At 55.4% G+C, this 12842-nt stretch overlaps 1 protein-coding gene across 1 annotated transcript; it reads left to right on the top strand.

The window, feature by feature from the left end:
• The first annotated feature begins 509 nt into the window (after nt 1-509).
• RING1 (ring finger protein 1) lies at nt 510-4490 on the top strand. Its single transcript, XM_036356327.1, has 7 exons — nt 510-785; nt 884-1004; nt 1843-2003; nt 2104-2319; nt 3010-3399; nt 3574-3847; nt 4102-4490. The coding sequence occupies exons 2-7, from the start codon at nt 927-929 to the stop codon at nt 4201-4203; spliced, it is 1221 nt and encodes a 406-aa protein (XP_036212220.1). The 5' UTR covers nt 510-785; nt 884-926; the 3' UTR covers nt 4204-4490.
• Nucleotides 4491-12842: the final 8352 nt, after the last annotated feature.

Here is a 12842-nt window from a genome sequence, read left to right as displayed (position 1 = left end):
CTCCCGTGCGCCTCCTCCCCGCACGGGCCGCGGCTCCTGATTGTCCAAACGCAATTCTCGAGTCTCCGGCTCGGCCGAGAGTTGAGTCTGGACGTCCCGAGCCGCCGCCCCCAAACCTCGAGGGGCGAGCAGGTCGGAGGGCCTGGGGGAGCCCCCGCGGAGGGCGGAGCGAGGCCCCGGTGGCGGGGGTCCCGGGCCCTTCGGGACCTAGTGCCTTCCCGGGACCGGAGGGCCGAGCGGAGGGGTCCTCGCAGCTTTGTTCCCGGAACCGGGCGGGGCTCCGGGAAGTTGTGCGGGATGGGGCCGGGCCGAGAGCCGCCGGGGCCGCGGCGTGGGGGAGGCGGCCCTTCGGCCACCCCCTCCCGTCCCTCCCGGGATCTAGGCGAGCCCAGGCCCCGCCCTCCGGCGCGGAGGCCCGCGGGGCGGCGGGCAGGGACCGGCGGCCGAGCTGGCGCGCGGCGGGGCGGGCCGGGGCGGGGGCGCGGCCCCACGTGGTGAGACTCCGGGGACGCGGGCCGCCGGCGGGGCGCGGCGCCTCCCGAGGGCGGGGGCCAGGGCGCCCACGTCGCGTCCCACCCGGGCCGCGAGTGCGGTGACGTCTCCGCCGCGGGGGGAGCGGAGCGGAGGGGCCGGCGGAAGTGACGTCGGGCCCCAGTGCCCGGGCCTTGGCGGCGGCGGCGGCGGCGGGAGCTGCTGTCGGAGCAGCGGCTGCGGACCCAGCAAACTCGGCCCGGGAGTCGGACCCGGGCGCGGCGCTGCGGCGGCTGCGCGGACGGCGGAGCCGGGTGAGGGCCGGCGGGGGACGGAGCGGCGAGGCCCCGGAGGGGCGGGGTCTGCGCGAGGCCCCTAACCCGGTCCCTTCCCTCCCCTCCCCCTCTCCCAGCCCACCTCGCCTCCGCCGCGGCGGGGGTCCGCGCTCCGTCACCATGACGACGCCCGCGAATGCCCAGAACGCCAGCAAGACGTGGGAACTGAGTCTGTACGAGCTCCACCGCACCCCGCAGGTGACAGGGTCCCTCAGCACGCCGGTGCCCAAGCCCCGCCATCCCGGACCCCCGCGCCCAGCCTCTTCTCCGTTTTCCGCCCCCTTCTAATGACCCTGGTCCTGCCTTTGACTCACCTTAACCTTTTCAAACCACTTCCACATTTATTTTATTTAATTCTCAAAGCAGCCAGAGAGGTAGAGCAAATATCACTGCCTTCTGAAAGGTGTAAACAGTTCTGCGTGGTAGAGCGGCGCTGTGAGCCTCTCCTTGGGAGTTTATTGAAAATGGAGCTTCTGATGCAGGATGGGATGGAGCCCAGACCCTGACATAGGCAGCACACGGCCACACGTTAAGAAATTGTGTTGACTCAGGCTTCCGCAAACCACAGATCTGGGCCACCCTCCCCTCAGGCGGCTCTCCATCCTCAGGTCCTCCTCAAGCTCCGACACTTAATTCAGGGACATTAATTCTGTTCTCCTTTCCCTCCAAGTCAGTAGCTCCTTCTCTCTCAGAATTCCCATCTTTCTCAAGTGGCCATAATGGGGTATCCAGATTCTGCCATCTCAATGTATTTCTCAAAACTCCCATTTCATGGACCACCTGTCTGTCTGTCTGTCTGTTTATTTATTTGTTTGTTTTAGAGAGAGAGGAGAGAGGGGAAAAACAATTTGTTCCACTTATTTATATATCCATTGGTTAATTCTTGTCTGTACCCTGACCGGGGATTGAACCTGCAACCTTGGTGTATCAGGACAATGCTCTGACCAACTGAGCTACCCGGCCAGGGCAGACCACTTGCTTCTAAAGCTCTTTACCCCCAACCCACCGCCACCTTTCCCCTCACTGGTGCCTCCAGGAAGCCATCATGGACGGTACAGAGATCGCAGTGTCCCCTCGGTCGCTGCATTCGGAACTCATGTGCCCCATCTGCCTGGACATGCTGAAGAACACGATGACCACCAAGGAGTGCCTCCACCGGTTCTGCTCCGACTGCATTGTCACGGCGCTGCGGAGCGGGTAACGGGAGGGACGCATTGGAGATGGGGTTCCAGGCGCAGAGCTGAGGCCTCAGTGCCCTGGCGACTGACCGCTCAGGGCCTCCTCTCTCCCGCCCCAGGAACAAGGAGTGCCCTACCTGCCGCAAGAAGCTGGTATCCAAGCGGTCTTTGCGACCAGACCCCAATTTCGATGCCCTGATCTCGAAGATCTACCCCAGCCGGGAGGAATACGAGGCCCACCAAGACCGGGTGCTCATCCGCCTCAGCCGCCTGCACAACCAGCAGGCGCTGAGCTCCAGCATTGAGGAGGGGCTGCGCATGCAGGCCATGCACAGGTGCGGGGCCAGGAGCAAAGCCGCCGCAGGGCTGGTGGGACAGATCCACTTGCTGCCCGCCATCTTCTAAACCTAGCGCCCTGAGAGCTAACTGTGGCCCGATTGTCAGGCCTGGAAGTCGTGGATGTAAATTGCAGCTTCTTAGCAACGGGCAGTACTATCTTAAAAGGAAAATAGCTCACCTTCTAACTTTCTATACGGCAGAATAGGAGAGTGACCTGGAGTGTAAGTTCTGGGCTCACATTCTGGGAATTAACACCCCCGCCCCCCCAGGCCAGCATCTTTAATGTGTATCCAGGTTACCTAAGAGTCTCCTTAGAAATGCAAAACTTGATTCAGTCGGCCTGGAGTTGGCCTGAAGTTCTGCATTTCTGCAAGCCTATGCTACAGGTTCTTGGAGCACACTTTGAAAGGAAGGGACTATATGATTTCAAACAAGTTATTTAACCTCTCTAAGCCTCAGTTTCCTCAGCCAAAAAATAGAGATAATGTGATCACCTGCCTCGTAAGACTTGTATTATGGGAGACGATCAATGCAAAATAGTTAGCAGTGTGCTTGGCGGGTAGTTAGTATTTAACAAATATTAGGTGTCATCGTTAAGATTTCCCTGATCTTTTCAATCTCTGAAGTTTAAAATCTAAATCTTCTTATCCTTGATGCTTTCTAACCTCAACCGCTTGCTTCTACAGGGCCCAGCGTGTGAGGCGGCCGATGCCTGGGTCAGATCACACCACCACGATGAGTGGAGGGGAAGGAGAACCAGGGGAGGGAGAGGGCGATGGGGAGGATGTGAGCTCAGACTCTGCTCCTGACTCTGCCCCAGGCCCTGCCCCCAAGCGACCCCGTGGAGGGGGAGCAGGGGGGAGCAGCATAGGGACAGGGGTAGGAGGCACTGGTGGGGTGGGTGGGGGCGCTGGTTCTGAAGACTCTGGTGACCGGGGAGGGACTCTGGGAGGGGGCACCCTGGGCCCCCCAAGCCCTCCTGGGGCCCCTAGTCCCCCCGAGCCAGGTGGAGAAATTGAGCTCGTGTTCCGGCCCCACCCACTGCTCGTGGAGAAGGGAGAATACTGCCAGACGAGGTGAGAGCCCTGTCTTTCCCCAGCCCACTGAGAACCCAAAGATCATACAGCCTTCCCTCGGAGTGGGCTTTGCCCAACCCAGAAAAACCCTCACCCCGAGGCCCTTTTGGAAGTCCCTACTTCCCTCTGCATTCGAGGCGTCCTCTGCCCTAAATGTGCCCCTTTCCCACCCAGGTATGTGAAGACAACGGGGAACGCCACCGTGGACCATCTCTCCAAGTACTTAGCCCTGCGCATAGCCCTCGAGCGGAGGCAGCAGCAAGAGGCGGGGGAGCCAGGGGGTCCTGGAGGGGGTGCCTCTGATGCTGGGGGACCTGATGGGGGTGGTGGGGAGGGTGGGGGCGCTGGCGGAGGTGACAGTCCTGAAGAGCCTGCCTTGCCCAGCCTGGAGGGTGTCAGCGAAAAGCAGTACACCATCTACATCGCCCCCGGGGGTGGAGCTTTCACGGTGAGAGCCTTTGAGGGCCCTGGTGTGGGGGGAGCAGGGAGGGCGGCCTGGGGCCCCACAACCAGGATCCCGATTTCTGACTGACCACCTCTCGCTCCCCCTCCTCCTCTCCCTTCTCCGTTACTCCACGTGCCCCTGCTTTGCCCCATCTCTTTATTACTCCTTTCCTTGCCGCCTCCCATGGTCACCTCTCATTCATTTCCTTTACTGTCTTCATTTTCTCTTCCCTGCCTCTTCCTCCACCCCCTCTGCAGACACTAAATGGCTCTCTGACCCTGGAGCTGGTGAATGAGAAATTCTGGAAAGTGTCCCGACCACTGGAGCTCTGCTATGCCCCCACCAAGGATCCAAAGTGACCCCACAAGGGGACAGCCAGCAGATGGGGACCACGGGCATCCCTGTGTCCTGGCCCCCCACCCCAGCTTCTGTCCCCCAGTGCCCCCAGCCCAGCCAGCCAGCAAGAGGACACAAATGAGGACATGTGGCTTTTATACAAAGTATATCAGATTCTTCTATATTGTACAGACGCACCCACATCTACTGCCTTTTCTATTGCCCCAAACTTCCCATCTACACCAGGTGTTGGGTCAGGTGAAGAACCCTCCTACCAGCAACAACAAACGTGCTTTTTTCCTCTTTGAAACCTGCAGTTCTGTGTCTCTATGGGGGTGCACTAGGGGCGGGGGGGGGGGGGGTGAGATGGGAAGCCGGGACATCATGTAGAATCAGCCTTGGTGATGGGAAAACGTCAAAGGTTATTAAGGGCCTGTCCTTCCCTTATTCTGAACCTCCAAATAGCAAATAAGTACAAAAATGGGAAGGGACCATCCCTGAAGCTGATAGAGACAGGATTAAGAGCTCAGGGCCCTGTGAAGTCAGGTCCTGAATTTGCCCCCTAAATCCTAAGAAGCCCAGGCTGAAATCAGTTTCAATTCCAAAAGGAAGTGGCTCTAGAGCAGCGGTTCTCAACCTGTGGGTCGCGACCCCTTTGGGGATCGAAAGACCCTTTCACAGGGGTCGCCTAAGACCATCGGAAACACATATATAATTACATACTGTTTTTGTGATTAATCACTATGCTTTAATTATGTTCCATTTGTAACAATGAAAATACATTTTGCATATCAGATATTTACATTACGGTTCATAACAGTAGCAAAATTACAGTTATGAAGTAGCAACGAAAATAATTTTATGGTTGGGGGTCGCCACAACATGAGGAACTGTACTAAAGGGTCGCGGCATTAGGAAGGTTGAGAACCACTGCTCTAGAGTAAGGCTTGTTTGTAGAGGGTTTGCAGGGGAAACTGAAGCTGGTTCTATAGCTGGGACAGAGGGGGAGGGGGAGGGCTGCGAGAACCCATCTGCCCCACCTCCCCAGCCTCGGCCGAGTGCGAGGGGGCCGCCGCTGAGGTCCCTCGGCGCCGGGGCTGCGGCTGGGGGAGCGGGGGGGCGTGGAAGTGAAGCCTCCCTCCGAGGGCGAGTGGGGCGCGGGCTGCCGGCGGGTCCCGGCCGGCCGGCGGGTGGGTGGGCGCAGCCATCGCTGGCCGCGAGGGGCTGGCGGAGCCCCTCCCTGGCTTCACCGGTCCTGCCCCTCACTTCCTGCTTCCGTCGCGCCCTTCACGCCCCCACCCGGTGCGCCCCAAATTCCTGCTGCGTGCCGGCTCTCTGCCCCGCTGGCGCTGGCGGAGGAGCCAGCCCGGGGTGACCGGCCCAGGGCCCCCAGCACGCTCGGGATTCCCAGTTTGTCCCCTCAGTCCCAGGACACGGGGTGTCCTCCAGCCTCTGCGCCCGCATGCCCTGCAGATAGACACGCACCCCGCCCTCTAAGGAGCCCTCGGTGCACCGCCTCCTGGAACCAGACCCGACCCCCACCCCAGTTTCCAAGGTGGCGCTCCCGGAAGGTTGGGGCGGGAGGAGGTAGGCGTCGCTCCCGGAATTTCAAAGAGAAACTTGCCGCGGTCCGGAGAGGACGCCCACGAATACGAAATGCACTGGCCTCCACTTCTGGTTCCAGGGGCGTCTTCGGTCTCCCTCCCGGCCTCCGCTTCCCGCGGGAGCAGCCTGCGGCCCAGTGGCCCCCGTCTTGCCCTCTCACAGCCCCCCTCCCGCCTTAGTCCCCAGTGGATGCCTTTGCCCACCCCTCTCCTCTCAACCCTCCGTGTCTCCTCCAGCCCCTGTCGGCCACCGTGTCCTCTCCCCTCCTGGGCCCAGGACAGCGCACTTGGAAGACGCGCCTGTGCTTTCAGGTGACACCTGGGGGGAGGGGGGGGGTGCACAGACGTGCTGACCTAGGTAAGTCTCCTCTACCCACCACCTGTGCCCGGTGCTGGCACAGGAGGGGGGGGGGGCGCACAGACTCCCTTCCACTCGGCTTCCCTGGGTCAGGCCCCCAAGTCCTTCAGCCTCTCGGTTAAGCCTGCGCGTCCTGGTCAGGCAAAGGGAGATACAAAGTATACGGAGAACCTGACTATGTTGACGCGGCGCTGGATGCGTGTGGGAGAAATAACAACGCAAAGGGGCAGCGCGGGGAGGACGCTGGTACTGATCCGGCAGACCTGGCACGCGGGAAGGAAGAACCGCCCGCGGGAAGGAATCGCTCGGAGGCCGCGGGGCAGTTTCACGCTTTCAGAAAATGGGGCCCGATGCCGCGGGCTGCTCTGGGGCCCGATGCCGCGGGCTGCTCTGGGGCCTGGATGTCACACAGACATGTGGCGCGGCCCCTGCCTTCCAAGGGCTGGATCTAGACGTGTTCACAGTGAGCACCCCAATATTGAATCCAGAATCGATCCGGTGCATCCCCTGTAATATCTCTCTGTCCACTCCTCCCCCTGGACCATCGGGCTCTCTGAACCTTTGCGAGAGCGGGAGAGGCTGGGAATGGCTGCACTGTGGAGTAAGAGAGACCTTTTGAAATGCAAATCGGATTGTTCCGGGCACCTATTGAAACTCCTTCCACGGTTTCCCAGTGATCTTAGGTTAAAGACCCCCGAGTCCCTGCCCCCGCCGCTCAGGCCCTCCGAGGTGTGGTCCGCCAGCCTCTCCAGACTCCTCCCCCCTCCCCCTCCCCCCAGCCCGCCACTTCGCTTCCTGTCCACACTGCTCCCTGGCAGAGCCTTTGTGCCAGCTGGACCCCCGCCGAAAGGCTCTTCCACTCCTCTGTTAGCGCCTCTTCATTCTTCAGATCTCAGCTCCTTACCCCCCCCCCTCCCCCGGAGGTACCCTAACCTTCCTTTCAGGGTCAAATTCCCCTTTTCTGAGCTCCCACACCAAAGTGTACCGTTCCCAGTATCTGTAGCCCCGGTCAGCTCAGTGCACACCTACTGCGCATATGGCACAACTGTGAGCGTGCGTTTCCTGGTGAGCCACGGGTCAGCTGCCCAGGGCAGGGCCATGGCCGCACGTGCTCACTTGCATTCCCTGGGCCTAGAACTGAACGCACCATAAATAGTGAGTTGAAATATTGGTTGAATGGACGCCGTGCGCCAGGATCTGGGCAGGGCGCTAGGTATTTCAGGCCTTAGAAGACAGCGTGGAATAATGTGGCAACGGCACAGGATTGCGGACTGGGAGATCTGGGATCAACGACGAGGTGGGAAGGACGTGCTGTGACTTTCCGCAAGCTGTGAGACCACTCTGACCCTCGCTTTCTCACCTATAAAATGGGAACACCCTCAGAATCAAGCCAGATAGAAGAATTAGAAAAAGCACCAACACTTAGAAATATGGGTAAAATATAAGGAAAATTAAACATGTGGCTGAGTTCTCAAAGGGAAAGTAAAATCACAGGCGCTAGGAACAAAGAGGAAACTGAAGGCAGAGGACGAGCTGACGGGCTCTGGTTACTAGAAGGGGATGGAAGGGGATTGGTGCTGTTACTAGGGGCCCGAGTTTTAGCCGCCTGAGGGCAGGCGATGAGGCGGGGAAATTAGATGAAAGGTAGTCTAAGGGGACTCAAGAAGAAATAGAAAACCTAAACAAATCTGTGAATTCTAATAAAGTGAACTAGGAGCCAAAAAGTGCGCGCACACAGTGCCTAGATAGTTTTATAGATGTGTTCTGCCAACTCTTAAAGAAAATGATTATTTATATAAACTGTCCCAGACCCTGGAAAAAGAGAGCCAATCACACTTATAAGACTAATAATCCTAAATAAAACATTACAAACCGAATCCAGTGCAACTGTGTCTATATGTGTATGTGTATATATGTGTATGTGCGACAAAAAAGGGTTTATTCCAGAAATGCAAGGACGGGCTACTTTAAAAACTCCATTAATGAGCCCACTGGCTGTGGCTCAGTGGTTGAGTGTAGACCTGTAAACCAGGAGGTCACAGTTGGATTCCCCGTCAGGGCACATGCCTGGGTTCAGGCTCAATCCCCAGTGGGGGGCATGCAGGAGGCAGCCTATCAATGATTCTCTCCCATCGTTGATGTTTCTCTCTCTCTCTCCCTCTCCCTTCCTCTCTGAAATCAATTTTACAAAATTAAATAAAGAAAGAAAGAAAGAAAGAAAGAAAAGAAAAGATAAAGCAGGATAAAATTAGCAAAAGCTATGCCAGGCAAGACACCAAAGATGGCTAGGAATAGTAAATAGCTTCTGACGTCAATACAAGGTTATGAGTTTTTACTATTTCTAGCCACCAAATGGCCAATAAACATTGAAAGATTCTCAGCGTCACTGGGAATGTAGATATGCATATAAAAACTATGATATATTGCTTTATACAAATTGAATCAGCAAAATAAAATCACTCTGATAACACCAATAGGAACTTACAGTTTGTGTGGAGATATGAACAGCGCTAACAAATTAGAGTCGTTTAGCAACGCTCAGTGGTGAAGATGCCCAACCCTAACACCCAGAGACCTGGCTTCTACGGTGTTCCTCAGAGAGCGTCCCACATGTGCATGAGGGCAGCGCAGGACCGGTGATTGGCAAGGAGAGTGGATACGAGCTAATCTGTCTTTAGATGAAGGAATGGGTAAAGTATGGTGTCTTCTTTCTTACAATGGCCTGCTGCACCGTAGTTAAATGGATTATAGCCGTATTTATCAGTACCATGAGTAAAAAGAGTTTGCAAAAATGGATGTTGAATGATATAATTTATGTAAGTTTTTTGGGGGGAGGGCGGTTAATCCTCACCCGAGGATATTTTTCCATTGATTTTAGAGAGAGTGGAAGGGAGGAAGGGAAATGGGGGCTTGGGGGAGAGAGAAACATCGATTGGTTGCCTCCCAAACCAAACCTGCAGCCAATGTATGTGTCCTGACCAGGAATTGAACCCACAACCCTTTGGTGCATGGGCCAACGCTCTAATCACTACCCATACTGGCCAGGCATCATTTATGTTTTAAAATGCACAAAACACTGATACCTGTTTAGGAAAACGAACATTTGTTAAAAGTACAAAATTTGCGCAGGACAATCCCCGACACCTCAGAGGGATAGCTGCCACCAGGGGGGAGCGGCGGCTGGGCCCTAGCCACGCACGTAGTGCTTTGTTTTATTTTAAAGGAAAAGATACAAAGCGAAGGAGGTGACACAAAAGTGAGGGCTTGCCCGGTGGGTGGCTGTGATGACTAAGGAGCCAGTAAACGCAGAGGCGCTCAGCGGAGGTTCTTGTTCATCTCTTAGAAGAGCGCAGTGATGGCGGCTTCGCGGGTGGACAGTCCTGACGTCCCCACTACTGTCTCCTCTCTCTGAAACCGCACTCTCCTGTGAGGGCCCATTCACCTCACTTTCCTCACCGGTAAAATGCTTACAGTATATTAAACATGCCTGGCCCTGGCCAGTTTCCTCAGTGGTTAGAGGATCAGCATCTGGGACCAAAGGGTCGTAGGTTCAATTCCTGGTCGAGGGCCAATCCCAGCCCTGGTCAGGGAGGCAACCAATCGAAGTGTCTCTCCCACATTGATGTTTCTCTCTCTCTCCTGCCTCCTCCCTCTCCTCCGCTCTCTCTAAAAAAATCAATGGAAAACATATCCTCACCCGAGAAGTGCCTTACCTCACAGCATCGCCGCTGTGAGAGCTAAATAAGTGAAGGTGCTCAGAGCAGTGCCTGCATGGAGCAGCTACCCTGGGGGACTGCTGCTGTTGACGGTGACGGTGCTATTGTTATGATCGCCAGGTATTGCTTCCAGCTGCGTGTACCTTCTTTCCAATCTCAATCCAAAGTGCCCAGTATCTGAGAAGACCTGACCGCCTTCAAAGACCTGAGTCAGAGGTTTCACAGAAGGTGGTAACAGGCAGGGCACCCTCCCTAACTGGAGGGCACAGCTCCTGGTCAGGCAGAAACTATAAATCCCAATTTTCTGTAAAATCTTTCCGTTTTTAAGTGTTGCAATTAATTAAAAAGAATAACGAAAGCACATTGTGAACCAAATGAAATACAACTTGAGCGGGTGCCAGCTTTCGAGCCCTAAGATGGAGGCTGGCCCAGAGGCGGATGCAAGAGCAGATCTTGACAAGGGACGTCATTAGAGCTATAACAGGGTGAGTAACAGCAGGGGGGTGTGGAGGATCGAAGATGACAGCCAGTTCTCTGCCACTTCTCCCACCAAGATGCACACGGTCTCCCCTCCCCTTGTTCTGGGCTGGCCCTGACCTGTTTGGAACAGAATTTGGCATGCATGACTGTGTAACTGCTGAGGTTGGGTCGTATGAGACTGCAGCTTCCACATTTGCCACTTGGAACATGCCTCTTTGAACACCAGCGGCCATGCTGTGAGGAAGCTCAAGCAGCTACAGGGAGAGACCTACACGAAGCAGAACTGAGGCCCATGGACGACAGCAGTGCCTGGCTCCAGCTGGCAGCCGATATCAACTGCTTGTCAAGTGAGTGAGGCCATCTGGGAATATCCAACCCCCGCAGAGCCCCAGCCAACAGTAAGTGAAGACCTGCCGGGTCAACCTGCAGAATTGTAAGGAACAATCACTTCTGTGTGTTTTTTTTTTAATATATTTTTTATTGATTTCAGAGAGGAAGGGAGAGGGAGAGAGATAGAAACATCAATGATGAGAGAGAATCATGGATCAGCTGCCTCCTGGGGATCAAGCCCACACCCTGGTCGTGTGCCCTGACCTGGAATCAAACCATGACCTCCTAGTTCAGTGGTTCTCAACCTTCCTAATGCCACGACCCTTTAATACAGTTCCTCATGTTGTGGTGACCCCCAACCATAAAATTATTTTCGTTGCTACTTCATAACTGTAATTTTGCTACTGTTATGAACCGTAATGTAAATATCTGATATGCAGGATGTATTTTCATTGCTACAAATTGAACATAATTAAAGCATAGTGACTAATCACAAAAACAATGTGTAATTATATATGCGTTTTCCAATGGTCTTAGGCGACCCCTGTGAAAGGGTCATTCGACCCCCAAAGGGGTCATGACTCACAGGTTGAGAACCGTTGTCCCAGTTCATAGGTCAACACCCAACCATTGAGCAATAACTTCTCTTCTAAGATACCAGATACTAGGGTGGCTTATTGAGCAGCAATAGATAATCAAAACAAGCAGCATGAGAAAAAAAGAGGCCTTACTCTACCTAGAAGATTTGAGATTTCTTTTTTTAAATATATGTTATTGATTTTTTACAGAGAGGAAGGGAGAGAGATACAAAGTTAGAAACATTGATCAGCTGCCTCCTGCACATCCTCCACTGGAGATGTGCCCTTGACCGGAATCAAACCTGGGACCCTTCAGTCCGCAGGCCGACGCTCTATCCACTGAGCCAAACCGGTTTCGGCTGAGATTTCAACTAATTCTTTTAAAAGGCATATATTGGCTGTGTGGGGTTTTTTTTATTGATTTTTTTTACAGAGAGAGGAAGGGAGATGCAGAGAGGGAGAGAGAAATATTAATGTGAGAGCACCACATGGATCAGCTGCCTCCTGCACGCCGCCTTCCAGGGATCCAGCCACAACCGGGGCCTGTGCCCTGACCAGGAGTCAAACCTTCAGTGCAGGGGCCTACGCCCAACCAACTGAGCCACACCGGCCAGGGCAAAGGCATATATTGGCTTTAAATGTTTTATGGAGGAGGGAGTGGAGGTGGGTAGTTAACTTTCCAAATGGAGGGGAAGCACGCACACAGCATGGATAATGAAAAGCGTGCGGTCCCGGATCCCCAAGTACGTCAGTTTTGCCAGTTGGGGCCGAAAGCACCAAATGGAAGGATGGGAGATAGTAATTTCTAAGCTGTCTTGAGCACGCACTGTGTGCCAGGCACTGTGATAGATGCTCCACAGAGTCATAAATTCTCAGTCCTCACAACATGGCTCTCATAGCACACGAGAAAGGTGTGGTCCAGAGAGATCGGGTACCTGCCAAGGATCACAAAGCCAACAACTGGCAGAGCTGAGATGTGAAGCTGCTCTACTGAGTCAGGTCCGGAAGGGCTGTGTGCGGGGGGACAGGGATTGGACCTGAGGGGAGAGGCAGCCACCAAGGAATTGCAAGCAGGGGAGTGAGATGTTTGTTTTCACTTGGAAGCGTCTCTCCGGCAGTTGCCAGAACTAGAAGCTGAAGACAAGTAAGGAGACGTTTCCGAAGGTCTGGGTGGGGGGCCTGAGCCACGCTGCACTCCCCCTTCACGGGGACTGGCCCAGGCCACCTGTGGCCGGCCACGGGGCTGAGACTGGGAGTCAGCTTCAGAGCAGAACCAACATAAAGGTCCTTTCTGAGGCAAATGAGCACTGGAAGCTGTGTCCCCACCTGGCAGGGAACACTGGGTTCGAATCCTAAGTCCGAAGGTCCAGAGATGAGACTGAGGTTGGGGTCACAGGGCCGAGAGGTAGGAGCTGGAAAGAGGCCAGATGGGGGGAGTAGGCCAAGAAGCAGGGGAGGTCCCGGGCAAGGGCTGGAACTCCGGGGCGCGCTGTGATTCATCTGTGAGGCAGGCGGCAGGCAGTGCCAGGCGCTGGGGAAAGGCCAGAGGCGGCCTGAGCTGGCAAGTAGAATGTCAACACTGGTCATAGGCCCTGG

The sequence above is a fragment of the Myotis myotis genome, unplaced genomic scaffold (genome assembly GCF_014108235.1).
Source record: "Myotis myotis isolate mMyoMyo1 unplaced genomic scaffold, mMyoMyo1.p scaffold_m19_p_26, whole genome shotgun sequence".
Taxonomy (NCBI): domain Eukaryota; kingdom Metazoa; phylum Chordata; class Mammalia; order Chiroptera; family Vespertilionidae; genus Myotis; species Myotis myotis.
This window is presented reverse-complemented; position numbering and strand designations above follow the sequence as displayed.

Coding starts and splice junctions, on each gene's coding strand:
- RING1 (XM_036356327.1), top strand. CDS start 927: ATGACGACGCCCGCGAATGCCCAGAACGCCAGCAAGACGTGGGAACTG. Junction 1,005..1,842: donor AGCTCCACCGCACCCCGCAG/GTGACAGGGTCC, acceptor TGGTGCCTCCAG/GAAGCCATCATGGACGGTAC. Junction 3,400..3,573: donor GGAGAATACTGCCAGACGAG/GTGAGAGCCCTG, acceptor TTTCCCACCCAG/GTATGTGAAGACAACGGGGA.